General features: G+C 48.6%; 1 protein-coding gene across 5 annotated transcripts in view; it reads right to left on the reverse strand.

Moving 5' to 3' along the window:
• The window catches only part of Fto (FTO, alpha-ketoglutarate dependent dioxygenase), a 407,615-nt gene that overhangs the window by 58,964 nt on the left and 322,410 nt on the right, over nucleotides 1-26,241 (reverse strand). The window contains exon 10 of one of the 5 annotated variants that reach the window (XM_087594055.1): nucleotides 6,864-8,882. The exons of 3 other annotated variants lie outside the window; for them this stretch is intronic. In XM_087594055.1, coding sequence (XP_087450181.1) covers nucleotides 8,729-8,882 — 154 coding nt within the window. In that variant the 3' untranslated portion in view covers nucleotides 6,864-8,728. Of the gene's footprint in view, nucleotides 1-6,863; nucleotides 8,883-26,241 lie in introns of those variants that run through there. One more of the 5 variants, NM_001039713.1, reaches the window with a different exon arrangement.

The following is a 26,241-nucleotide window of genomic DNA, read 5'->3' on the forward strand; positions in this document are numbered from 1 at the left end:
AGATTCATGTAATAATAATTAATGGGAAAGAGAGGCCATGCATTTGAAGAAGAGCAAAGACGGGGTATAGGGGGCAATGATGTAATTATATTATAATCTCCAAAATAGAAGGAGGAGGAGAAGAAAAGAAGAAGAGGAGGAGGAGGAAGAAGAGGAGGAGGAGGAAGTGGAGGAGGAGGAGGAAAAGTGAAGAAGAAGAAAGAGGAAGAAGAAAGAAGATGACGAAAAGATGACGAAAGAAGAAGAAGAAGAAGAAGAAGAAGAAGAAGAAGAAGAAGAAGAAGAAGAAGAAAAAGAAGAAGAAGAAAGAAGGAGAAGAAGAAGAAGTAGAAGAAGAAGGAGAAGAAGAAGAAGAAGAAGAAAGAAGGAGAAGAAGAAGAAGAAGAAGAAGAAGAAGAAGAAGAAGAAGAAGAAAAAGAAGAAAGAAGGAGAAGTAGAAGAAGAAGAAGAAGAAGAAGAAGAAGAAGAAGAAGAAGAAGAAAGAAGGGGAGGAGGAAGGGGGAGGAGGAGAAGGGGGAGGAGGAAACAGAAACAACTACTGAGGGCTTCTGAGTAGTAAGTCTAGCCCAGAGGTAAACATACACCAGATGCAGTTTTCTGTAACCCCAGCACTCAGGAAGCCCAGGCAGAAGGATCCTGAGCTCAGAACTAGCTTGGGTCACAGAACAAGCACACATCTCAAAAGAAAAACAAACCAACCATGACAGAACCCTCCTCCAAAAGAGGCCCTTCATAACAGCACACAGTCAGTCCTTCACAAAAGCACACAGCCAGCCCTGGATGCCACAGCACATAGGTGCATCCTGCACTCTAGAATATTCCAGAGAAAACCACTTCTCTGGAGGACCCATTACCATCCCTGAGCTATGACAACCCGTGGGGGCGGGGCTCAGGAGCACGGAGCACAGTCTTCCCTGGTCCCCTCAGCAGTCAGCCTTAGCCTGTTTGTCTGCAGATCGGTGGGTGGGGAAGAGCTATGTGGTACAGAAAGCCAGGGTGACTGTCCTCCTCTTGGCATGACCTCTCCTGGTACCTCTCTCCCTAGCTCAGCTCACTTCAATTCAGATGCAGCCTTTTCCCGCTCTACCCCTTGCCTGTTCTTCATTGCTCTCCCCCATCTCTTGGGGTGAATATTTTGGTGCGGCTATATGAATCTATCACCATGATCTACATGCACTCAACAGTCCCTAAGACTTGGGCGTAATGTTCATCATTTAACACACATGGTCACAAGGACCCAACAGTTCACCGGGCTGGTCCTTGGTCAATACTGTCTGTTCTGGATCTGTACTGAACAGGTGGGGATCTTGAGTCCTACCTGCTCAGCTCTGCTGTGATGGGGAGAAGGCAGTCACAGACCGTGTGTAAACGCACGCGTGTAGTAATAAAGTTTTATTTGATCGGAACACTCCTGAGTTGGATGTAGCTGAGGGCTGTGCTTTTCTGATTCCTGCCAGAAGTTTTACTGTTGTCTTTTTTTCTGGCTCTGCCATCCATCATTTTTGTGGTACTGGGGGTTAAATCTAGGGCTGTGCACATGCTAGACAAGCTGTCTACCAGTGAGCACATCTCTAGCCTCCTGCCCTCCCCTCCCCTCCCTCCCGTCCCCTCCTCCTCTCCCCTCTCCTCCCCTTCCCTCCCTTCCTCTCTCCTTCCCTTTCCCTCCCCTTTCCCTCCCCTCCTCCTCTTCCCTCTCCTCCTCCTCTCTCCTCCTTTCCTCTCCCCTCCTCCCCTCCCCCTCCCCTCCTCCTTCCCTCCCCTCCTCCCCTCCCCTCCCTTCCCCTCCTCCATTTTCCCTCCTTTCCCTCCCTTCCCCTCCTCCTCTGTCCTCCTCCTCTCCCCTCCCCTTTCTCTCCCCTCCCCCTTCCTTGCCCCTCCCCTCCTATCCTTTATTTTTTAATTTAATATTTTGAGACAGGGTCTTCCTTGCAGTTTCTGAGGCTGGCCTTGTCACGCCTCCCAGCTGAGTGGCAGAGATGTCAGGCCTGGGTTATAAGGCTCAGCTCTGTCATTCTGAGTGATCAACCTGGCTTCTTTGAATCTCCTATCCTGAGTCAGGAATACACATCTCAGTGGCTCACTCGGGCAGTGAACCTGACCCAAGTCCCATGGGCATTTGCGGCTAAGGAAAAAGCAGTTAATGACATACAAATTGTTTTACAGGCTGACAAAATTGCTCCTGAGTTAGAATTGGGAGGAAAAAGGAGGTCATTTCAGTAAGAGACCCAGAATCGTTGTCTTCAATAGAACACAGGTTTATGTGGGAGGCTGAGTTCAAATGTCTTAGTCCCAAATTCCACTAAACATCAGAAGCTTGGAGTCCAATTTACATCATTCGCCTTTTATAACCCAGTCAAGTCCATCTGGGCTTCATTTGTTCCATCTGTAAAATGGGTATGATGCAGAAATATGTCTGCCTGGGATATGTGCCCTTTCAAACAGGGTGAGGATTCTTTTCAGCCATGCTGTGCCCTCCACCCCTGCATGCTCTGGGTAAAGATTGGCCTCTGCTGGGCTTCATGCTTCAGAAAGAGTCCCTCCCTTGTCTTTCAATCGAGGCCCTGGTCGGGTGGGAATGCTCCTCCCTTCTGTACGTGCAGCTCATTCAATGGGGACAAAGAAACGGGAGAAAGCTCGGAAAAACATAAAAAGTAACAACCCCACCGAGGCTGACCATCTGAAACTCCACCAGGGGCCACATGGCTTTGAAAGCTCTACCCAGTGCTTTTGCTGGTCAAATGAAAGCAAGCTTCTCACAGAAGGCTGGAGACAGCAAATGGGGCTGGAGTCATACACAGTTAGTTTCAAACTTATGCTGCCGCTCATGGGGAGAAATCAATGTACAGTATATTAAAAACAATCGCTGCAGCCCTTAAATGATCCAATAGTTTAGCTTTGAATGCATTCGAGCTAATGGGGGCTCTAATGGCTTCTGACAGGTCATTGCACTGATCAAGGGGCATGTATGAAATACACTGCCTACTAAACTCTGTTTTGATTTTGTAAAAGGAAACTAAGCATCCATGGTAAACAGGGCTGATTGTTCGGACAGTCGCTCGGATGCCTCTCAGCCTGACCCTGGTTGGGGGGGGCAGTGGAATCCTATACACCTGGCTTGCCCCCCACCCCATCCAGTTACTGTAATCAAGGGCGACCCACTGTCAGAAGAGTTGGGGGTGGGAGAGAAAAGGAGGGGACCAGGGGCCTGGTTTCCACCATGGGTGAGTTACCAGCTGCGGCTTTTGCTGCTCTGAGAAACCGAGGCATCCATGGTGGGGCTTGGAGGTTCCTTGCTCCTCATTCTTCATTTGAGAGGAAAACTGGGGTCATCTGTGGGGGCAGCCATTTTGCCAAGAAGCAAACAGAAGCATTTTCACCTTCCTGGAAGTGTCTGAGGCTCTAGGATAATCTGATGAAGAACTGGATGCATCTGTGCTCCACTTTGGTATTGCCCCAGGGTATACGGAGACCGAAAAACAGAGAGACAAACCGGCAAGAGTAGCCCTTAGCATGCTTCTCATGGCCTTGCTGCTGCGGAAGCTTCCAGAGTGAGTCACATGTCACTGCATTGTCTGGTCAGAAGCTGGAAATGTTCCTGGGCGCTTAGCAACACTCTGCATGGATCTGCATGGGCGTGGGTGTTTACCATATCTCCATTAAGAGGAGGGAATCACACAGAGAGCCCTAGACCAGTGAGCTCTGAGGATCCCTCTGGCTTAAGATGTTCTGGTATTTAGAAGGGCCAGACGGTCACTTCAGTATTGGTGTCATGAAGGGAGTGATAGCTGTTGATTCTCCCCGTCTTAGAGGTTTGCAGGGTTGTGAATGAAACCCAGGGTCCAATGTGCTAGGCAAGTGCTCTGCCATTGGGGTACACCATGGGTGACCTTGACGTGCCACCAAGTCACATGCCAGATGACCCAAGGGCTTGGTTCCGAACCAAGGCACTTTTGGGAAAGTATTCCCATAGAGTGGCCTCGTGCTGGTCTAAGTCCAGCATGCTACCACCTCTGCGGGTTAAAAACCAAGAGAAAACCCAGGCTGAAAGCCCTTCATTTGTACCGGTGCCCGGTTAGTCAGGAGCTTTTGTACACTTGATGTATTTTGTCTAAAGGCAAGCGCAAACAGGCAAACAGATCTGTATCTGCTGTGATCCATTTAGCCCGACACATATGTGCGGGAGAGCTGGCTTGCCTTGGTTCCTTCAGGACCAAGCCATGCACTGTGTGTCACTGGAAGAGAAGTGGAGGGTCTGCTGGCGGGAGTTAATTAATGCTTCCCTCCCCCGAAGCCGGCTGACCCCTTGTCCTTAGGTATTTGAGTCAATAAACAATTGTTGTACACAGGCCATCCATTAGAAGGTGGGGCAGGCCTGTTTTTAAGCAAATCTGAAATTGCCAGGGGTGACCCAATCGTGCTTCGGTAATGGCAGTGTGAAGGAATCATTTTTCACACTATCTCATTTATAAGACGTTCCGGGCCATCTGCCGAGCGAAGAGCCATCCGGAGAAATATGTGTCGGTGGCATCCTCTTCTTCTTAAGCAAACCGCAGCTAGCTGTGCTCTCTCTTGGTGACTATTGAATATTTTGGTTGGGGCGTCATTGATCACAGTAACTGACAAGCACTGAGTGATCACGGAGATACCACGGTACTCACTGACCATGCGTGACTGCAGTAGTGGGGCGCAGCCAAGAGCTAGCTCACACCTCCATCTCCCCCCCCACCCCCATACTGAGTCAATCTCAGAGAGGTCAGCCATTTTCCTGGGCCATAAAGAAAGAACTCTGATGTGGGGGAACTGGGTGTGTACCAGGCCCTGCTTGTGGCACTGTGCGTGTTTGTGAACCTGTAGAATCTTCATGACCCGCTCAGGCAACAGTCGCATCGCTACCCCTTCCATTTGGTAGACAGGAAAGGTAGATGTGAAAGGGGTAGGTGGCTTAGGGTCACACGGACACAACTGGAGCAGACCCAGAAAGTGTGTACCCAGAAGCCTCTAGTGCCAGTCAGAGGTCTTGGGAAATCAGATGGGGATGTGTGGAAAGGAAACTTGCTTCCGGTGTAGGAAGATTTAGGTTAGACGGCAGAAAGAATCTGTGTTGGCAAGGTTCTGAGGGGAAAGTGAACCATGAGGTGAGAAAAGAGGATTATGGATGTGGCTGCTTGGACCTTGGGAAGAGTTTCTGTCATTGTACAGATAACACTACCTTAGCCTCTTCCCTGGACTCGCCAGCACGCCCTGGAGTCTATCTGAATCTATCCGGGTGCCCCAGGGGAGCAAGAGGACTCCTTTTGCTGATGACCACTGAGGACAGCCCCCAAACAGCCCTGGGTGCTCTGGTCCCCTTTCAGAAGTCATTACAGGTGCCTACTTTCTCTCTGTCCTCTTCGAGCTGCCGGCTCTCCACAGCTCTCCCAGCAGTCTCGGTGGCAGTCATTACAGCCTGCCTGCCCGCGCCTTCCTCCCTCTTTATGGTTGTCAAATTGATTTCACCACCTCGATACCTATGGCTCCCAATGAAACTTAATTAAAAATACCATTTAATCACAGAGTAACAAAGGCAAACTGGATAAACGGCATTACCACTCCAGCGCCTTTTAATCCGCGCCGCTTCGCTCTATCTGAACCTGTTTGGATGAGAATTGCCTTTTCAAATCAGAATCCCCTTGTCTTCCGTGCACCAGCCTCTGACAGATCCACAGAATAAACAGTATTTAGTGTGGCATGGATCCAAATATATGCAATTTGCCCAGTGGTAAAATCAGCCTTAACTAGAGCAGGCAAAAAAAAAAAAAAAAAAAAAGTTGCACTGGAAAATACCTTCCCTAGAAACACACACGAAGCACTGCACCCCGGCATCAGGCAGGGCTCATGCAATCTCTCTTCTGGCACCCCTCCATTCACTTAGTGATGGATTTAGAAGCTTATTACTAAAATTGTGTCACAAGCCATGCCATGACCCCACTTCTTTTTGTCTAGAAAACTGTCAGGCAGGAGGCTGCTGGTGAGAGCAGGAATGGACGGGCTGTTGTGGGTACTGATTGGCATGGGCTGGGCACACTGGAGGTGGCTGCTTGCATCCTTCCCACCGCGTGGAATTTCTGGCCGCCAAGGTTCTCCCTGGAACTGAGCCTGCTCCTCCCCGGGACCCTTAGGGTCCAGGTGTTAGTCAGAGCAATGCCTGAAGGCATAAAATATCTCATCCAGCCGTCCCTACCTGCCCTGTAGGAAATCCTCCATGTTCCAGGGGACATGGCTTCTGTCTCTGCTCTGGTAGGGATGGTAGGACTCTCCTGGCTTTCTCTGCCCAGGCCACAAGCCCTTCCCTCCCCCCATTTTTTTAAGCCACCCAGTGTCAGTGTCTCTGTGACGGCTACCCCTTCTTCTGGAAAGGTCTTCCCCCGCCCCTAGAGAATCTACCAGTCTCTTCTGTTACTGGTCACAAGTTCCCCTCTGTGCCCCACTTAGTTGCGTCCATTTCAAGCACAAGCATCTACAAGGATCTTGTCACAGTTTGGGTTTCTTGACCATCTCCCGATGACAGTATAAATCCCTAAGTGGTCACTCTGTACCCTGGCAGACAGAGATTGGTAGAGTATCTAACCTAGGACTCCCTAGAGTCCTGGAGAGAGGAAGATACACAGCCAGAGTCTGGAGAGAGGAATGCCAGCCCCTCGCCTCCCCTCCCCCCAGTGAAATACACCTTTTAGACCACTTTTCTCAAGTGATTTGCACCTTGTCAGCCAGGAAAGGCTGGCAGGAATTCGGGTGGGTGCAACTGGAGGATTTGAGAACCACCTTCACCCACCTGGCAAGGCCAGCCTCACACCCAGCGTGCGAGGAGAAAAGCTCGGACACCCTTTGGCTTCTCAGCGTTTAACTCTTTATTGTGTATGAACGGATGCACAGGGCAGACCATGAACACAGTTCAGTGGGAGGAACACGGACTGAGACTCGAAGCTACCGCTTTCTACTACAGGGTGTGGGCGAGCAGGTCTGGAAAGCACTGCCGGGGCGCAGCTTTACAAAATGGTGACAGGGAGCAGCAGGGTCACAAGCAAAGCACAGAGGTCACAGACACTGCCAAGCCACTGCCATGCAGTTATGGAGACCCAGGGGTTCACGGGTATCCTGGCTTCTAAAGAGAACGCGGACACTTTTATTTTATGTGGAATCTCCCAATTTTTAATTTTGGTTCCCAATGAAGTAGAACAAAGAAATATCACGGGGTCTAATAAACCAGAGCCAGACGGCTGGAGATGGGGGTGATGGGCTAGCCTGTGACATCTGAAGCCACCTATACTCTTACTTAGATCATTCCACTACTTAGGTCTTACCCTGTGAGAATGTACCTCACCTCTCTACTGATGAGGGAGTCCTGGCTCAGAGAGTGAAGGGAGCGAATCGAGGTCTGAGAGACTTGGGTCCCTGCACCAGGAAATCCTAGCTGCTTGTGGAGTGCAGCTTCTGTGGCTAACTCTAGGCAGGAAGGCACCTTAAATGAAATCCTGGCCACAGCAAAACCACTACTGTTTTGTGCAGAGGGTCTCGGCCAATACAGGAAAGTCCTGGGCTGAGGGAAGGGGCTAACTGCTGTCAATCTTTCGGCCACTAAAAGGCCTCAGGTCAGCAGAGACCCAGACAGCAAAGGACTGCAGAGTTGGGGAGGAAGGTGGCTTCTTCCAGGACTGGTACGTATCAGATACTTAGCCGTATGCTAGAAACTGCTCTAGGCCCTACCACACCGTCCTCATGTTAGGAGTTGGTATTTTTGGCACTTCCCACTATACAGACGAGAAAACTGAAACCCAAGGACATGCAAAGGTCACAGAGTGACATCTCTCCACGGCCTCTCTGGTGTTCTGGCATCGCTGGGCTCAGAATGGGGTCCTTCAAGCCCCCATGCTACCTGTCAGCACCTGTGAGTGGGGAATTCTGGGAGAAACACTAACTACACAACAGTGTCCCCAGGGCTGGCCTTTGTCACTGGGTCAGGGAAGCCCCATAAAGACAGGATGTGGCTGTTTCCTTTGTAGCTCCTTCTTCTTCCTGTGCGAGGTGCACAGGGCTCACAGCCCGTCCCTCTGAGGATTGTGTTTCATTGCTTTCTTCCATGTTTTAGCCGCTACAGAAAACTGGAAGAATGAATGCTGGCTCATAAACGTGAAGCACGAAAACATCTGTATATGTTATCTAAATCAGCAGTCACCAGCACATGCCGGGATACAACTGAAGAAAGGAGCTTTAACTGCAATCGAGCTGAATTTATGTCTGTGCAGCCACGGTGAGCCACTGGCTGCCATCTTGGATGATCTGACCACTAGAAGCCATGGTGAGAAGCGGGAGGATGGCTCTAGTTCTGTCATCCCATGGCTAGGTCTACTTCCAGTCTCTGAGGTGGCTAGCCAAAGTGGAAAGCAGGTGAGGCTTGTCACAGGCTTAGCTCATCCTTGTTGCTGCCTTGGGGACAAAGGAGCTCCCAAGGGGGAAAAAATGAGTGAAGAATATTTGGGGGGGGGGTGTACTAATTTAATACCAAATCAGACTAAAACACAGTAACTTTTCAACATTTCAGTACCTGTGGGCTCTATTCTCTAGCTGTTTTGAATTGGAATCCAGGTCCTATAACCTCTGGGTTGAGAGGAGTCTACACTACTCTTGTCCAAGGACTGGGGAGAAAAGCCAAGGACATCTTTTCCTTCTCCACCTAGGACTGGTGCATCCTCTAGGATCTTGCTTCCAGAAGCTGGCTTCTGATCTCAGAGACCACATCTGTGAGGTCAAAGGGCAGAGGCATAGAAGGGTCATCCTTCTCCCAATATGGCCGGCAGTCTGGTTTCTGCTGTGCTGGTAGAGTTCGGACAACTCGGGCCTGGCACCTAGGAGAGGAAGAGCAGGCAGTTAGTCCACAGGAGGAAGCAGCGGAAGCTCCGGGCTTCTGGGAAATGCGCAGAATAGCACTGGCAAGTGCACAGCGCTAGCTGTGAAGGTGAGCGTGAGGTGGGAGCAGGGCTGCGCCAAGGCAGAAAGAACACTTCTGAGGAAAAACCGTCTCTCCGAGTGCTGGAGCTTCAAGTTTTTCCAATTCCCAGATCTGTATTATCTCCAGTGGCTTCGGGAAAGCCAATCACCAGGGAAATTGAGTTACTCTGCCTTTAAAATGGTGAATTATTTTTTCATTATCTCAACAGTTATTTAAAGTGTGTGATTAAGCCATTATCAGATTTAAATGTTTGTGGGATTTCGATGTATTACTAGATTACTGGGAAAGATTAAATTGAATTTACTGCATTGAAATGTCCAAGAATAGATTAAACAATATTACAGGCCAGGATTGACTTTGGAGATCCTGGAGATTTACAAGTGTCCCAGCTTGCCGGGCTCAGAGAAAAGGCACTCCAAGGAGAGAGAGGTTTATAAGGATAAATGCAAATAGAGGTTAATAATCATTTCCGCTGATGAATAGGTGGAGAAACTTCCACAAAATTAAATTAAGAGGCTAGCAAGAGTTAGTCCCCAAGGAAAACACTTAAATCACGGTTTTTATTAAATGGATTATCATCAATAGTAGAGAAATTAATTATCATATGCAGCTAAATTATAGCCTAGTAGGAAAAAGTTGGGGTAGCATCCTCACATCTCTGAGGTGCCACCCTCTTGGAGAGTCGAGTGCATCTAAAATTGGGCTCGGGAAAGGCTTTGGCTTCAGCTCTGGTTATCTCAAACATGAGGGTCATAGAAAAAAAGACATGGATGCGGTAAGTGATGAATGACTTCTAATGGGCAGAGCGCATGCACCAAACCCGTGTTTCCAACAGCTGCATGTGTGCCCCTATCCCTGTCCTCCCCTTGCTGTCGCCTGAAGAGCGACCACGCCCACTCCGAGTCCTAGGACTGGGTAAGATCCTCATGGAAAGACATGTCTTCTCCAGGGGATTATTAATGGTGAGGAGATTCCCAGAGGAACGCATACTTCAACTCTACACCTATTTTCACATGTGGTTAATTGCTATACCGGCATCCTATGCACTCAATCCGTCGTACATTACACATAACATTCCAATATATCTTCTGCTCTCTGCATCAGACCCTGATAATAGCATCTGTTAACATGCACTAAGTACTATTATGTAGCACACCACTTCATAAATAATAAGATTAGCTGACCCCGGGGCCCCAAGAAGAGTAATGTGTTTAAGCGTTCTCATTATTTATTTAAAACAAGAATTAAAGCAACAGAAGCAGATTCTGACAATCCTCTTAGCACAAATATTCAACTGTTTGTGTTCATAAGCGCACGCAGTGTGGAGGGGCGGAGGGCACGCTCTGAAGCCCACTGCACAGTGGGTGTTGCAGACGAGTCTCTTGCTGTCACCCTTCTCAGGGTGCGTCTCTGTGGCCTGTGACAGTCTCTAAATCACTTGAAACAGGCGAGGGGGGAGTTAATATTCAAGGGAAGCTGCGACTAATTACAAAGGGACCCAGCAAAGCTTTTTAAATTGTGCTTTTTCTCGGCCTCAGAATCGGAGAGTAATGCTCAATTTACTGGGTAGGGAAAGTTATTCCAAATTGAGCATTTCAATCTCACAGTGGATAAATTATCCGTGCACATATTATCCTGCTTGGCAGATTAAAGGGCTGTGATAAGTGTCGATCCACCTAGAATATCATAAGGTTTGTAAAAAGTCAATTGAGATGCTTTCTCAGCTGTCAAATGGTTTTGCCTCCTCGCTTTGAGAAAGTATTAAAAATATTCAGAGCCATGGCGGAGCTGTGAGCACACTGGCCTGTGCAAGATCCCAAGGCTGCCGGCTGTGCTTTGGGGCAAGCTTCTGTTTGTGGTGTGTGTGTGTGTGTGTGTGTGTGTGTGTGTGTGTGTGTGTGTGTGTGGTTGGGATAAGAACCTTTGTTGAGCTTCTCTGAGCTTTTAAGACTGCTGTAAAATTCTTCTCTCAGTGGCCAGCAAGAAGGCTGAGCAGGGTTGTGTCTGAGAAGGGACGGCTGCGCCACCCCCAGCTACACTCTGTGTCAGGGCTACGGCAGGCTGTGGAAGGGATGAGGGTGATCTGGGGGCTTCTGCCCTTTCAGCTGCTACTGTAGCTCTCCCTCACAGCATTCCTGTCTGCTGGGGTCACAGTGTCCCTGGGCGAGATGGCAGCATCAAGGGTCACGGTGTGTCCTCTGGAGGGAGACACTGCTTCCAGGGGACACATCATCTGGGCAGTTATCTTATGGAGCTGTGGGTTCTTGCCTATCTAGTGGTGATGGCAGAGAGAAGAAGAGCAGCACTGGTCCAGGAGTTGCTGCTGTCTATGTACTGGTTTTCGGTTACCCAGTGAACCAGTGGAGAATTCTAGAAATCCTTCATAAGTTTTAGGTTGTGCACGATTCTGAGCAGGGTGATGGGATCCTGTGTCCCACCCAGGATGTAAGCCACCTGTGTCCCTCGTAACCATGCAAGCACACGGGCCACCTGGCCCACCCCATCATGGTCTGGAGTCACAGAGGGCAGATGAAGGCCCACAGCGGCCTGAGGCTGCCCCGAAGCACCATCTCTGTCACTCACCTCAGCCTGGCTCTTCCTTGTGGATCCTCACAGCCCACCCTCGGGTGACTGGAGCATAAGGACAACTCAGATGCATCTGATTTCTAGTGTGGCTACTGCTAAAAGCTTCTGTCTTAGTTACTGGTGCTCATCGTTTCTGTGCTTCTGGTTTTTATTTTTTTTAATTATTTATTTTATGTATGTGAGTACACTGTCGCTGTCTTCAGACACACCAGAAGAGGGCATCAGATCCCATTACAGATGGTTGTGAGCCACCATGTGGTTGCTGGGAATTGAACTCAGGACCTTGGAAGAGCAGTCAGTGCTCTTAGTCACTGAGCCATCTCTCCAGCCCCATCTGTGCTTCTGTTTAAATTAACTTTATCCTAGGCATATAAGCCCAGAAAATTATTATTATCAACCATCATTTCAAGGAAGGCTACAGATTGTTATTGTTTGGTATCTGTGTATGTGTGTGTTTGCGTGTGTGTGTTTGCATGTGTGTGTTTGCATGTGTCTGTGTGTGCATGTGTGTATGTGTGTGTATACATGTGTGTATGTGTGTATACGTGTGTGTATGTGTGTGTGTGTTTGCGTGTGTGTTTGTGCGGTGTGTATGTGTGTATGTGTTTATATGTGTGTGTGTTTGTGTGTGTATATGTGTGTGTATGTGTGTGTGTATATGTGTATGTGTGTGTATATGTGTGTATGTGTGTGTATATGTGTGTATGTGTGTGTGTATGTGTGTGTGTGTGTTTACGTGCAGCGATAGCATTCTGACTTTGGTTTGCTGTGATAAAATGAATGATCAGAGGGTTTGGAAGACCACCCAGCACACAGCTCTGCAACTATTAAATATCACCACTATCATTACTGTCACGAGTGCCAGTCAGGGACAAGAGATGCCATCAGAGTCCTGCGTGTTACACTGTGGCTCTCTTTTCCTTCCAAAATCCCTCAGTGGGGCCTCAGGAAGCTCGGCAGTCCTGGCACAGGTCTTTGTGACCTGAGTCAAACAGCCGGTGGCTGAATCTTGAGACTCACCCGGTCAAGCTGCTGCGAGTTTCCGACAGTGGCCGGCTGTAGGGCACAGACTCAGAAGGTACCGGCAGCTACACACTAAAGAACGGTGCTGCCTCAGGCCTCTGAGTGGTGGCTGCTTCGGGTAGACTTTCCACTCATAGGAACTCATGCCTGGGTTGACTCGTAGCATGTACACCCCCTATCTCTCAGTCCCTTACACAAGGGAGGAGCTCTGAGTGCCTTAAGACGAGTTTTAAAGAAGCCAAGCATGGTGATGCCATTAGCGCCTTCTCTCAGTGACGGGATGGCTAGGAGAGGCACATAACTCAATCTGGACCAAGCAACCTGAGGTCTGAGGCAGGGGCTGAGGGAAAATACTCTCTCTTCTGCTCTGTGCAGCCCTGACCTGAACCACCAGAGGCAGGGTTCTAAACCACGTTGTCTGGTGGGGAAGGCTCACGGGAGGGAAGTCTCTGTACACTGCATGTCCTCAGGACTTGCAACCCAAAGAATCTGGTGACGGCAGACACTCGTCCACCTCAGCCACTGCTCACACCTTATGAGACCCTACCATGTATCTACACTGCTACTGCTACTGTGCAGCCTGCATGCAAACTATCTGTGTTTGAAATTAGAAACTTAAGGGCTTTTGCTAGGAAAGACACCAGTTTTCATGGCTGGAGCCGGATGATCTTTCCACACCATCTAAAAGATCCCACCCAACTTAGGGTTCTCCCCAGCTCTTACTGTCCGCAGCTACCCAGCATGAAGGCCACACTTCCAACATCCAGTCTCGTATCTCAAGGGGAAAACTCCAGGTTAGATGCTTCTGGAGTTGGCAAGTAAACATGGATCTACTTAGAATATCCTGCCCCTCTCTTGAAACACTTCAAGGGAATGAAAAAAACCACAAAGAAACAACTTCCTCCCTCCCCCTCCTAATACCCTCTTTTCCAAATTTCCCTGGCTTCCACTCAAATGACTCATTGGCCATCCTCGGGGCTCTTTGCTGTTCAGGATGGTTCTTCCTTGGTGACCTAGAGAGAGCAGGGAGCGGGCTGGTCCAGAGGTCCTGCAGCCCCCACCCTGAAGTGTAACTCACTGATTTCCCCTAGGGCTTCACTCACAGCTGGGTGATCAAGACGGTGGCTACATTAGTGGACATCGGCCACCATGCTGAAATTAACCACTTTAGCTAAAGTGTGTGTTAATTATGGCTATGCGGGCAGTCAATAAAGGTTAATGCAAGAACCGAAGGATAAATTTCTTCCCTTATCCTGTCACGTCACGGACTAAATGACCAACATTACACTTGGTGTTTTTAATCAATAGGTTTTATAGTAATGTGCTGGTCATTGATTTTAAGAAAACACACATGGTCATCTTCCTCATCCCTAAATTCTGCAACAAACAGAGGGACAGGTAACGTTTCCTATACCCTCCAGACGATGATGGAGGCATGGGACAATTGGTTCCTGCTAACAGTCATGAAGGTGGACAAGCTAACGATATACACGAAGTTCATGGAGAAATGCTGTCACACACAAGCAAGAAGAGACAAGGAAAATGAACCACTAAACGAGAGTCCTTTACTGGGAAAGAGGAGGGCGAACGCTGAGGAAAATAACTACAGTCTGTTGTTTGAAAGTCCAGTCCTCAATGCTGTGGTCCCCTCACCCCACACCGTCCCTGCAGAAAGCTGGGAGGGATGGTAGGGCTGGGTCTAGATTCCTAGCGCAGGAGGCCTGCTGTGTCCATCCTACGTCAACCAGAGGCAGGCAGACATACTGCAGGAGAGAACAACAACAACGAAAAAACAAAATGAGTGAACGACCTCCCTTTTCTTTTTATCCTCAGGACTTTGAAGTTCTTACTGGTACTATCTACAGAAATACCTGTTTATCCTTCAAGTGCGGATGCCCTGTCTCATTATAGCCTTGGGGTGACCTTGAGAACGTATCTCAAATTCCCGGGTGGGTTTCTTGGCTGTTACACGAAGTGCACGGTCCTCCGCTCTGCTGGGTTATGTGGAGATGAGATCAGGTTGTGCATATGAGGCCCTCCGCAGTATGGAGAGCACACAAATGCAGTCAGGCCAGTATACCCACCTCCTACACGGCACACATCCTCGTTTTAAAATGCAGCTGATAATGCGATGCTATCCAGGAAGGCTCTTAGCACTTGAAAATTAAAAACAAAACAAAAAAGTAACTGACGCTTCTAAGAGGAAGACAAGTTTAAACTACTAATTTTACCAGGAAATCTCCAATGACTAATGAAGTGTATTTTTCTAGTCAGAATCCTCCCCCTGGGATTTTCATCTACGATGAGGGAGGAGGGGATGGTCACTCTGGCTAAAGTTAGCGGGGAGACCACTTTCGGATCCCAGCCAAATCCAAATACATTCTCTCATGATACACACCAGCCTCAAGGTTTATGGGGCCTCAGGGAAGAACCCCACTAACCCACAAAGCCCAGGTATCTGGAGCAGCATGAAGAAAGCAGTAAATAGTGACCCGAAGAGCCATAGCTTCCTCAAAGGTCTGAGGCTTCCAAGGAGTTGGTGATCAGCGTGACTCAGTGTTTCTGGGCAAAGAGAGTCCACACAGGTGCCACAGAGCGATGGCACCTTTCTATCCAGCACGGACGCACGGTTGCTACACATTCACAGTGTAAGGGACTTGCCCATGTTGTCCACCTTAAAACCATGTTTTAAAATCTGACGTGGGGCCATTTCATTGTGCGGTTCCCAGGCCTCACTGTGCTTTGTTTCAGTTTATTTTGTTGGTGAGCGAGCATGTGTGCAGGCAGGAATCTGGTGACGTCAGCCCTAGGCTGGCACGGTGCTTGTAGAGAGAACATCTTGTGTATGGTATGGACGAATCACCTGTGGATTAAAAAACCTATGGCCTATAGGAAGGGGTAGGATAGAAGGTGGGACACCCAGGAGGCATAAAGAATTCTGGAGGAACCTAGGCACAGGGGATTCCACAGGGAAGATGTGATGAGACGGACACCTGGTACTGGAGCACAGGTAGCCAGTCACATGGCAGAATGGAGACCAGAGTAAATGGGTTATGTAAGCTATGATCTAGTCAGAGAAGAGCCTAGCGATATGGCCAAGATATTTGTAAAGATATTCTGAGTCTGAGTCTTATTTCTGGGAGCATGGAGCTGGGAGGAAGAACCAGGACCAAACTTCTACAGGTGCTGGCGTGTCTATGATTCTAGCATGAAGAAGAGAAAAGCAGGAGGACTGTGAGTTCAAAGCTAGCCTGAGTTACTGAGACTCTCTCATATATATGTATACGCGTACATATTTATGCATATGTTTATACACATGTATACATATACATACACGTATGATATGTATATTTATACACATATACTCAAACACACGCTTATCCTCGGCACTCCAAACCCTCTTTGCAGATTTTTCTTACTGCTATTATGACAGTATGGGCAATGCTTCACATGATGAGCTTCCTGTGTTACCACCATGATGGGCTGCTCTGTGAAGGTGGCCTTCTATATTAGCATGGCAGTCTTGCATAACTCGTTCATCTGACACAGAAGTGGTTCCTAACTGATTTCAGTGAAGGGCATGGCTTGTCACATCAGAACACGTTGAAGGGAGGAGCCCCAGCCTTTGCCCACTGGCCGCCACCTTTCTTTCTTCCAGATCCGCATACCTTTTAGGCAGTCAGTACTCTTTAAACATGGCTACTTGAACCTGGGTCTGAATCCTAGTTGTATATAGACTACTTTTGGACCTCACAAGAAAGTCTAAGGAGGAATCTAATAAACAAGGCTGTATGGATGTTTTTAAAAGGGTTCCGAACACCAAATATACCAAAACCACTTCTGAATATCAAATATGCCTTTGAATACCGAAACCACTTTTGAATACCAAGATGAGGCTTTGAATGCCAAGCTGCATTGCCCAAGAGGCGGCCAGGCTGCTCAGCGCACACAGCACTGTCTGGACCTTCGTCAGGCAAGCAGTGTGTGGATGGAGCACACGGAGTGCCGATGGTTCTGTTCTGTCAATGTCTGAAGGAAGAACCAGCTGCTGGAACTGGATTGCGCTCTCCACATTTCCTTGAGCCTCAAAGGTCATTTCCTGTATGAGGTAGTTTTCAGAGCTCCCAGATCTTTTCTCTAGAATGTAGGTGACCCATAATTTGTCTGAAAAATAACATTAACCTCATATCCCCCAGTAACTACGATTGGTAGGCTTTGGAATATGAAGCCAGCATACAGAGGCTTGTGTGTTGAAGGCATGATTTCAGAGGTGTGGTGTAGGAAGAGTAAGGGACTGGATCGTGAGGGTGAAGACCCAATCAGTGAATCAAACCATTGATGGATTCCCAATTGCAGGAACAGTCAGCTCACTGGAGGTATGCCACTGAAGGCTATGTCATGTCCCTAGCCCCTTGCTCTGCCTCTCATTTCCTGTTGATCAGGAGATGAGCAGTCTGTTACATTATATTCCTGTCACCATGATGTCCGCCTCATTACAGGCCTGATGGGACAGGGCCAGCCAAGTATAGGCAGACACCTCAGAAACCATGAGCCAAGACGCAGCTTTCTTACTATACACTGTTTGTCAGGGAATGAGCAGCAAGATTTTCGCTTTGCTTTTAAAGGAGAAAGTGCGATGAGCTTTTCAACATTGGGCTTCTGAGAAGAGACTGTCTTTGCTAAGGGCTTCTGGCCTTCCTGGTAGACAGAGCTGGGGCCGAGGTTCTTCCAGAGAGAGAAAGGTGCTCACACGGTGTGGCCAATCAGGAGGTAGAGAGATGGGGATGATGGAACTTCCTGCCATTTTAAAGCAGGGACATTTCCTAGTCACATATGGCCCAGAGGCATTTCCACACTCTCTGCAGGGGTCTGGAGGACTGTCACACTCTCCTTCTGTGGCGAAGGCAGAACTGCCTGGACCGGAGCTCTGCCCTCCCCCCAGTCTAGGTAGTCATACTACACGGACTTCATAGCATGCTCTACTCCTGCTGCTCTGAAGATGGCCCTTATAGGTCGGCTGGGTTTCTGTTGCCGCAGGACTACAGTTATTCTAGACTGCGCCACTGCTCCTTCAGTGACAACTTTTAGACCAAAGAAACAGCAAAAACTCAACTGAAAACAGAAAGGGCCACTACTGGGTACAGATAACTTGCCCATTTTCTATTGGAGTTTCTTGTCCTCAAGAAGAAACTGAAGCCCAGAAGAGTAATGAATCAATTCAAGATTCTAGAACCAAACATAGGATAGAGTCTGGATTCAAAGTCAGAACTGTCTGACTCCGAATCTTGTATTCTTTGTACTATTCAGAAATGCGAACAATGAAAGATCTCTTGGGGGTCTTATTACAAGGAGGTTCCCAAGGACATAAGCCCCAAATCAGACGCTCCAAAAGAGAGTCCCGGGAATCTGAATTTTTTTATAAGTGATTTCTAGGACCACAAAGATACCAAGGAAGGGATGTAATGGGGAGCTTTGGTGTGGTGGGAGACGACATAGGATGTGTCTGTGTTCATACCGAATGAACATTGAATTCACCTCATTACAGAGGAAACCAGAGACAGAATAGCTTTTGTAGGTATGCAACTGGGGCTTGGTAAGCAGACAACTGGTGACCTTCTAGAGTTCAGAGCATCCAACAGGTCTCGCGGGGTCCTTCCCCCTATTTCAGGGATGCTGGCAGGCTCATAGAACCACTTAATACGTGAGACTGCCTGGCCCACCTCTCGGGTACAAATCCGGGAGGCAGAAGGTTGAGAATAATTTTATCCCGGGTTCATTTGTCGGCTTGTCAGTTGTATAATGACGGTGATGAATGGGCTACCTTACAGCGAACATTTAGGAGCTGCTGACCTCTGCACTCTGGTCACATGATAGGGTCACCCGAAACCTGCATGACTTCTACCTGCCCAACGGTAACAATATAAAGGTCAAATGGGTTGGCCGTTCTATGTATCAAGTCTGAGGCAACTTGGTTGGAAGCTTTAAGAGAGGCCGGGTTGGGTTCCCCAGCACACAAAGCTACGGACGCACTGCAGAAATGTGCTCGACAAAAGATATACAATTTCAAAGCAGGCTAGAATAGCTATCCTTGCAAGGGAATAGAATGAACTCATTATTTTTAAAGGGCAACAATGAAAACAAACACTTTGGAAGAAAATATATTCTGCCAGTGACTCAGCCATCGGGAGGGAAAGCACACGGGCATATGACTTAATGAGCGTTATTAATGCCGTACCTGCGCCATGGCAGAAGGTCCAATTGGATGCAATTACTGGAACAGAATCCCCACTGGGTCCGATCAAGCCCTGCTTTCAGCCATAAAATACGGTCTCTCCACTGTCTTCTGTCAGCACAGCACCCCACAAAGGGCTGTGATCGACAAAAGATAACCCTTTCCAATTTCATGACTTCCCCGGTGCTTGAAACCTAAGTCAAGATTGCAAGGAACAGTCTCAACTTCAGAAAGATTCTAGAATAACTTAGGACCAGAAATTTAAGTCAGTGTGGTTTTTAGATGCACTTTTAACATCTAAAAAAAAAAAATTCTTCCTGCAAACCTTAGGATTTGCAAATCTTTGGAAATCTTAGGATTTTCCAAGTCTTTGGAAAAATTCCATTTGGTCAGAATCAGATAATAGCTATCACATGGGTAATAAACATGATTATAAAAATAAAAGTCAGAGAGTCAATGCCATTGATTTCCCAAACCCAGAAATTACATACCCCGGGTAAGAAGCAGATGCCAGAGAAAAATCTGATTTACACAGAGGGCCTCGTTTTTACAAAGGCTGCCTGTGAAGTCAAAGCTGGACAGACAGACAGACAGACAGACACTAGAGCATAACCCATTCATGCTCTGGAGAGATAAGTCAAGGAAAGGACAATGCTTGCTGGATGGAAGGCCGGCTGTTCTGACTTAGGGATGAGCACGGGAGTCGGTGGCTTCCCCATGTGCTTACCCATCCACCCATCTCCACAGCGTTGCTGCTTCCCGAGAGACTTCTGAGAAGCCTGCTTAACAGGGATTTGCATGCTCAGAGGCACCTGCCCAAACCCATCTTAACCCTATTTGGAACTCGAGGCCCAAGAACATCTCAGAGGTCCCCAGTGCTTGCAGAAGGGAGCTCTGGATCACCCAACACCAAGTGCTAAACTACAGGTCACATTCAGATTCTAGAGAGGATGGGGAGGGTGCAGAGAGGGGTGCCTGCTCACTAAGGACTTACCACACATCTGATGGTGGATTCACACTTCCCATGGACTTAGCAGGTAAATAAAAGTCAAAATCCTCCTGGGCATGGGGGTACCTGTGGTCCTCAGCCTTGGGAGGAGAGGAGGAAGAGTTTGAGGCCAGCCTGGGCTTCAAAGCCAACACTCCTACTATGGTCCAGAAGACCCTCCTCCATTTCCTGTTCACTTGTCTCCAATTCTCTGGTTTTCTCTTTCCCTTGGTCTGCTGGAGCACTTGGCCCCACACACACCCTTCTTCCTTCAGCAGGCCAAGGACGCACTCAGGGAATTAGTATGTTATTCCTGCCACAAAGAACTCCCGTCTCCAGTGTCCACGGTGCTAAACTGCCCCCTTGCCCTCCAAATTACTGCCTGGAGACTCTGAAGAAAGGACTTCTGACTGCTTTGCTCACTGCTGGAATCGCAGGCCTGGAGTAGAACTGAAGACCTGGGAACTCACTAATAGCCAAAATCCCTTGTGCCTGAACTGCTCGGGTGAGATGGCTCTCCCTGCTGCATAACCCTAACAGAAGCGATGGAGAACGTGCAGCACACTGCGTGCGGTGGCAATGATAATGTTGCTACTACCTGCAGACAAGCAGGGACATGGTGGGAGGACATGGGTATGAGAACCCAGGACGTGGCTCTGTCACTACTTTACACTGTGACCTCAGACAAAACCTGGACTTTCGAGCCACTGTGGCTCATCTCTATGATGGGGGGGGGGGGGGTTGGGTAAGATAACCCTGAGAATCTCCCCAGCTCTGAGCAAAGGTCCACACGCTACCTCTCACATGCTTCTTACTACTAGGCAGGACAGAGCTGTTATCTCGGCTTTAGAGACAGTCACTGGAGACCTCGCTCCAGGTCATGAGGCCACTATGTCACAGACCAGAGCTTAGCTCGCTTTTTATTCCGGCATTTTGCTTTGGCTGGTGTAACTGGAAGTGCCACCAGCCACTGTCATTGTGATCTGAAAGTCACATTTGCACGCAGGTGCTAGTTTTGCACAGAAGTCTCCGCTGTACCACTAGCCAGAGTCAATGCGCTCTAAGGTGTCACTGCACTGCAGGCTGGAGAGAATTACTCCCTTGCCGGGACCTTTGTGGTTGTTGGTATAGCTCTTATGAAGAAGTCCAGAACACGGCAGGAAATGAACCTAGTGTTCCTTTATGGCCTCTGCATCAAGTCCCACCCTGACTTCTCTCTAAGATAGAGTATGAGAGGGACGTGTTAGGACAGAATGGGCCTCCTTTTCTACCAAGGTGTTTCTGGGTCAGGATGCTAACCAGTAGTAGAAAGCAAACTAGAACAACAGCAGCGAATGAGGTAAGGGTCCTCGTTTTGTGGCCCCTGCATTGGCTGCTTGCAGGGGCAAGCATTGGTCTAGGAGTTCTTACCGTTAAAGCAGACGAAAGCTCACCACTTAAGAAGTTGGTGTGGGTCTCAGGAAGACAGTCCACAGATTTACAGAGCCCGGTTGTTACTTCTATGCTCTGCTCTGAAACCCACAGGGAGCGCCTTTCTTGGGGCCCAGTGTGTTCTAGCCGCCATGCTGGAGACCCAGGCAGGCAGGAGAAAGGGACGACAGTGGGACATGCCTCTCTGCATTGTTCAGGGATGGCCAGCCTGCGAGGGTGGCTGTAAAGCGGCTGCTATGTCCCTTTCTTTCCCATTGAAACTGAGTGAAGGAGGAGTGAGGGCAGGAGGAAGAATCAGGGCTTTTCCACTATGGTCTGTGAGCCAATGAACAGGAAGACAGAGCGTTTGTAGAGACAAGGGCTCTGAGGCAGTTAGGTGAGTAGATGAAGAAAGGGGCAAACTAGAAGATGCGGGGGGTATCAGTGGGGTGGCTTTGGCGGTGCTCTCCTGGGGGAAGAGAATATATTAGGTCTTGGTGGCTGGAGGAGTGAAGAGGGGACTGAAGATGGAGTTGGTGAAGCCCAGGGTCTCAGTGGCCACTGTGAAGACTGGGCTGTTCCTAAGTGAGGACTGAATTGCTGGAGGGTTTTACGCAGGTGGGTGATGAGGCCTTCACCCCAGAGCTTTGCAGAAAGCCTCCATGAGAGGAAGCGTCTCTGCTCCACCCTCTCATAGAATTGGTAAAACTCAGAGTCTCTTCCTTGAGTCTCATGGCACCTACCACCTGCTCTGGGGCTGAGAGGGAAGCTAGACTCTGAGTCTTCATGTGCCCACACTATTCGTGAATTGTCTGTCCCTTTTGCACTAGGACAGAAGAGACAGGACAAAGCCTCCTGTAATCCTGAGTCCCGACCCCAGAACTCTGCCCACATCCAGTTAGTGGTGCTATCGCTTTTCTGTTCTGTGTTGTGGATTCAGGCCGAGGAAGAGGCCCAGCCATCTACGCCAGAGCCAGCTTCAGAGCCAGAACTGGGCTGGCTTGAAAGATGACTTGGCTTGCAAGGTGGTTTTACAAGGAGAGCAGAGTGAATTTTACGATCCCCAGCTGAGGTTTTCCTGTGCATCTGGGGGCACTGTCTATAAAGAGTCCTCTGAAACCTTGGGTAGAAAGGAAACTGCCAGAGAGATGGCCTTAGGAGAATGCTAGGGCCCTCAAACCTTTGGCTAACTGGGCAGATGGCCTGTTCTCTGCTTTGGTCCCTGGGAAGGAAAGGCCAGGGATTCCGGGCATTAGGTCTTCTAGTCATGCTCCCTGGCTAAGGTAGGGCTAGGGTGGGCTCTTCAGGCCTGGGAACTTGAGCCTGTAGCTCCTTCACTGTCCAGGGGTGACCTCATCCTCCCAGGACCAGCATTTGCTTGCTTGTGAGGTGACCCTGAGGAGGGCACTTAAGTAGCATTGTCTGATGTGTCAAGTGGAGACAGCGGGGAGAGCTCGAATCACATCTGGTAAAGACTGAAGGGCTGACCACTTTACCTCATAGCCCCTGGCTCTGGGAAGAAGGTTTCTCCCCCACACGACAAATGAGCAAGGCCATGTCCTTGCCATGTTGTCTGATAGTGACGAGGGGTGAGGTGGATGACAGACTCTGCAGACACCCAGAGGCCTTCACTGTGGAGCCCAGGCACTTCTCATTTGCCCAAATCCAGAAGGTCATAAGGAATCAAAGGATGACATCTGCTGGAGCCATGTGTCATTAGAGAGGAGTCTGGGAACAGGAGGCCATTACAAGCCACCTTCCAGCTTGTGAAAACGGAGCGATTAACAGAGAAGCTCTGCTTCTTTATACACAGGGCAGGAGACGGGCAGCAGCTGGGAATGGCCAGGGCTGGGCGGGGAGTTGGGCCAGTGCAGTGAGGCCTGATTAGCTGTTGTGACCTCCTGCCCCGAGCCTGGCCTGTTGGGGAGCCAGGCTTCTCTGCAGACTGCTAAGTTGCAATTTATACTTTTTGGAAGAACATTGTGCAGCTGAGAGCACCTGGGAGTTCTCGCGGCCTGCCTCACCGAGGCCTATTATGCATCCTCCGATGCCTCGCTCATTCCAATCGCTCTTTCTGTGAGCTGACTGCCTCAGAGATGCCTAGTGCCCAGAGGTGCCTGGCAGTAAGTTCCAAGGCTAGGCTTTGGACATGACACCAGCGAGCGGCCTGCCTGTGAAGCATAAAACGAAGAGAAGCCAGAAAGGTAGTCCTTCCAAAATGGCTTTTGCTCTGGCCTTCAAGCGATGCCACGAATGCTACCGTTAATTTGCTTTTTTTCTTTTTCTTTGCTGTTTTTCAACTGTGTCAATAAAAAAAAAGAATGGTATTTTTAAATGAAATGGCTAGGAGGGAGATAAGACAGAATGTGCTGTTTCCTGGGGTGAGGGAGGCCTGTGAGCTCTCCCCAGGGAGGGAAGAAGAGGTAAAGTTCTGGACAGTTGTATGAGGGCCTTCTGGGAAAGATTCATTTGGAAGAGCGGCAGATATGTACGCCCCGCACAGGATTTAATTGGCTTTAAGATGGTCTCCTGCAAGTGCCTGGGAACTATGGTCACTAACTCTTTTAAAATGATTTATAAAGTTCGTTTCCAGGAGCAAGGTCTTTGGGCAGTGGGCCGGTGAATCATTTCTCCACTTTAAGTACAGCGTGAGGACTGGGAACGCTCCACAGAAGGAATCCGAAGAGGCTCTCCCTGGAAAGGAGGGACTTCTCTTTTTTCAGTGAGGTAATTTCTGACAGCCATGCCTGCTCTTCCTGACTTCAGATTTAATAGAACCTCTGTCCTGAGAAGCTAATCTCATCTGCGGGTCCCTTGGCTTACGGTGATGTTAACAGACTGGCTGTGACAGAGTCAGAGGCCAGGATCTCGCTGGTCTTCTCTGTTTCCCTGTGCTGTCTGAGCATCTACTCTGTGCCAGGTGGCCATGTCAGTGGCTCCAACTGACGCTGGGGTGGTAAGCATTCAACCTTACGGATGGGAACACTGAGTGAGTGTATGAAACTTGCCGAAGCTACCAGAGCACATCCTGTGAATCACTACCTTCCAACATTATTGAGTTACTCTGAAGTTCTAAATCTAATGACACAGAGTGTAGGAAGACAAAACTGTGTCCCTCTAGACTGTCTGTTTCCCATGGTAGCTATCTCTAAGATGCACTGACTGTTGTCCTGATTGACCAACTACAGGTATTACACGAAGCTCTGTCTCCTTTAGTCTACGCATGTGCGAATGGTGTCTGTGGTAACCAGCTCTTAAGAACCATGACAGCAGCTAAACACTAATTGGAGCTCTGGGAATCCTGTGGAAGAGGGGGGAAGGAGGATTGTTGGAGCCACAGGGGTCAAGGACACCACAAGAAAACGCAGAGCATCAACTATCCTGGGCTCACAGGGGCAGAGACTGAACCGACAAGACAAACAGGGAGCTTGCACAGAACTCACCTAGGCCCTCTGCATAATATGTAATAGTCGAGTAGCTTCGTCTTTGTGTGCAACTCCAAATAGTGGGAGCAGGGGCTGTCTCTGACTCTGCTGTCTTCCTCTGAGACCCTTTGCTCCTACCGTATTACCTTGTCTAGCCTTACTAGGAGAAGGGCTGCCTGGTTTTACTGAACCTTGACATGCCATGGCTGGCTGATACCCATGGGAGGCCTGCTCTTTTCTGAAGGGGAATGGAGGAAGAGTGGATGGGGGAGGGCATTGGGAGGAGAGGAGGGAGGGGAAACTGTGGTCAGGATGTAAAATATTTTTATATATTAGATATAATAATATATAGTATTTTAATATAAAATACATAATTAGATATAACAAGTAAATGTGTAATATATATATCTATCTCAAGGTTAACTTTTTTGATATGGATTTCTGATTCATCAAAGTGTACAGCCTTTGGTGAAGTCTAGTTTATCTGTATTTTTCCCCCACTAACCTTTCTCTTGGACACTGAGTAGCTGGTTAGAGCTTACCATACTCTGGTTATTTCCTTTCCACACTGTGCCACTGATGGTCTCTGGCCTTCAAGAAAGCAAAAGCTTTCTCTATTACAGTGTTAACTCGGCCTGCAGAGGTTCCTAAAACTAAAAGTAACTGGTATGAGCTGTTTTCAAAAGCATTCTAGAATCTTTGATTTGAACTCACTGGGGCTGGCCATCTCCACTCTACTTCTGTAAGCTCTCAGGATCTGGTTCTATGTGTGTTTTGTCTCCTGAACTAAGTCGGGGGTGCAGGGGTTAGAGGGGGACATCTCCAATCGTACCTAAGACTTCTAGCTAAGGAATGACAGCCAAGACCTAGACAAAACGCTGGGCATGGTCATGTCGGCCATGTGTACACATCCTAAGGGGCAAGCCACACTTCCTACAGGCACCATCACTTCTCTGGAATGTGGGTGCTAGAAATAAGGTGAATAGCGCTCGGTAGCATGCAGAGGATATCTCCACAGTTAAGACATCCCAAGAGACAACTGCCGTTCAGGGGCCACAGTGCAATGTACATAACCTGCCTGCCACGAAACAAGAAACTCTGTAACGACCAGGGCACCTCCAGTAGCCCAATGTTCACAGTCAAGATAACAATACTTAATTCACTGCTGAGTTTGGACTGCCTATTTATTTGTGGGCACTAAGATACAAAGTATCTCATGACCATAGCGCAGTAGTAGAGTGCTCACCTAGTATGCTCACCTAGCAAGGCTCTGAGTTCAGTCTCTAGTATTCTCACTGGGAAAAAGTATTTTGAATTATGAGGTTAGTACAAACATCTTTGAAACTCTATCTGTACCAGTCAGCTTACCAAACCCACTCAGCTCCAAACAGATACTAATAGTCTACAAAATCTGACTTGAAACCAGTGCCCACTGCTGAGAGAACAGTATCAATTGCAGGATACCTACAGAATGGACTTCCTGGCAACAGTAAAATGGGGTGTGGGGGGTGGGAGTGGGGGGAGGTATTGATCTGCTCGGCCATAGAAAGGTTTCCAAACACAAGATGACTGCTAATTAAAACAACAACAA

Source organism: Rattus norvegicus, chromosome 19 (genome assembly GCF_021556685.1).
Source record: "Rattus norvegicus strain SHRSP/BbbUtx chromosome 19, alternate assembly SHRSP_T2T, whole genome shotgun sequence".
Lineage (NCBI taxonomy): Eukaryota > Metazoa > Chordata > Mammalia > Rodentia > Muridae > Rattus > Rattus norvegicus.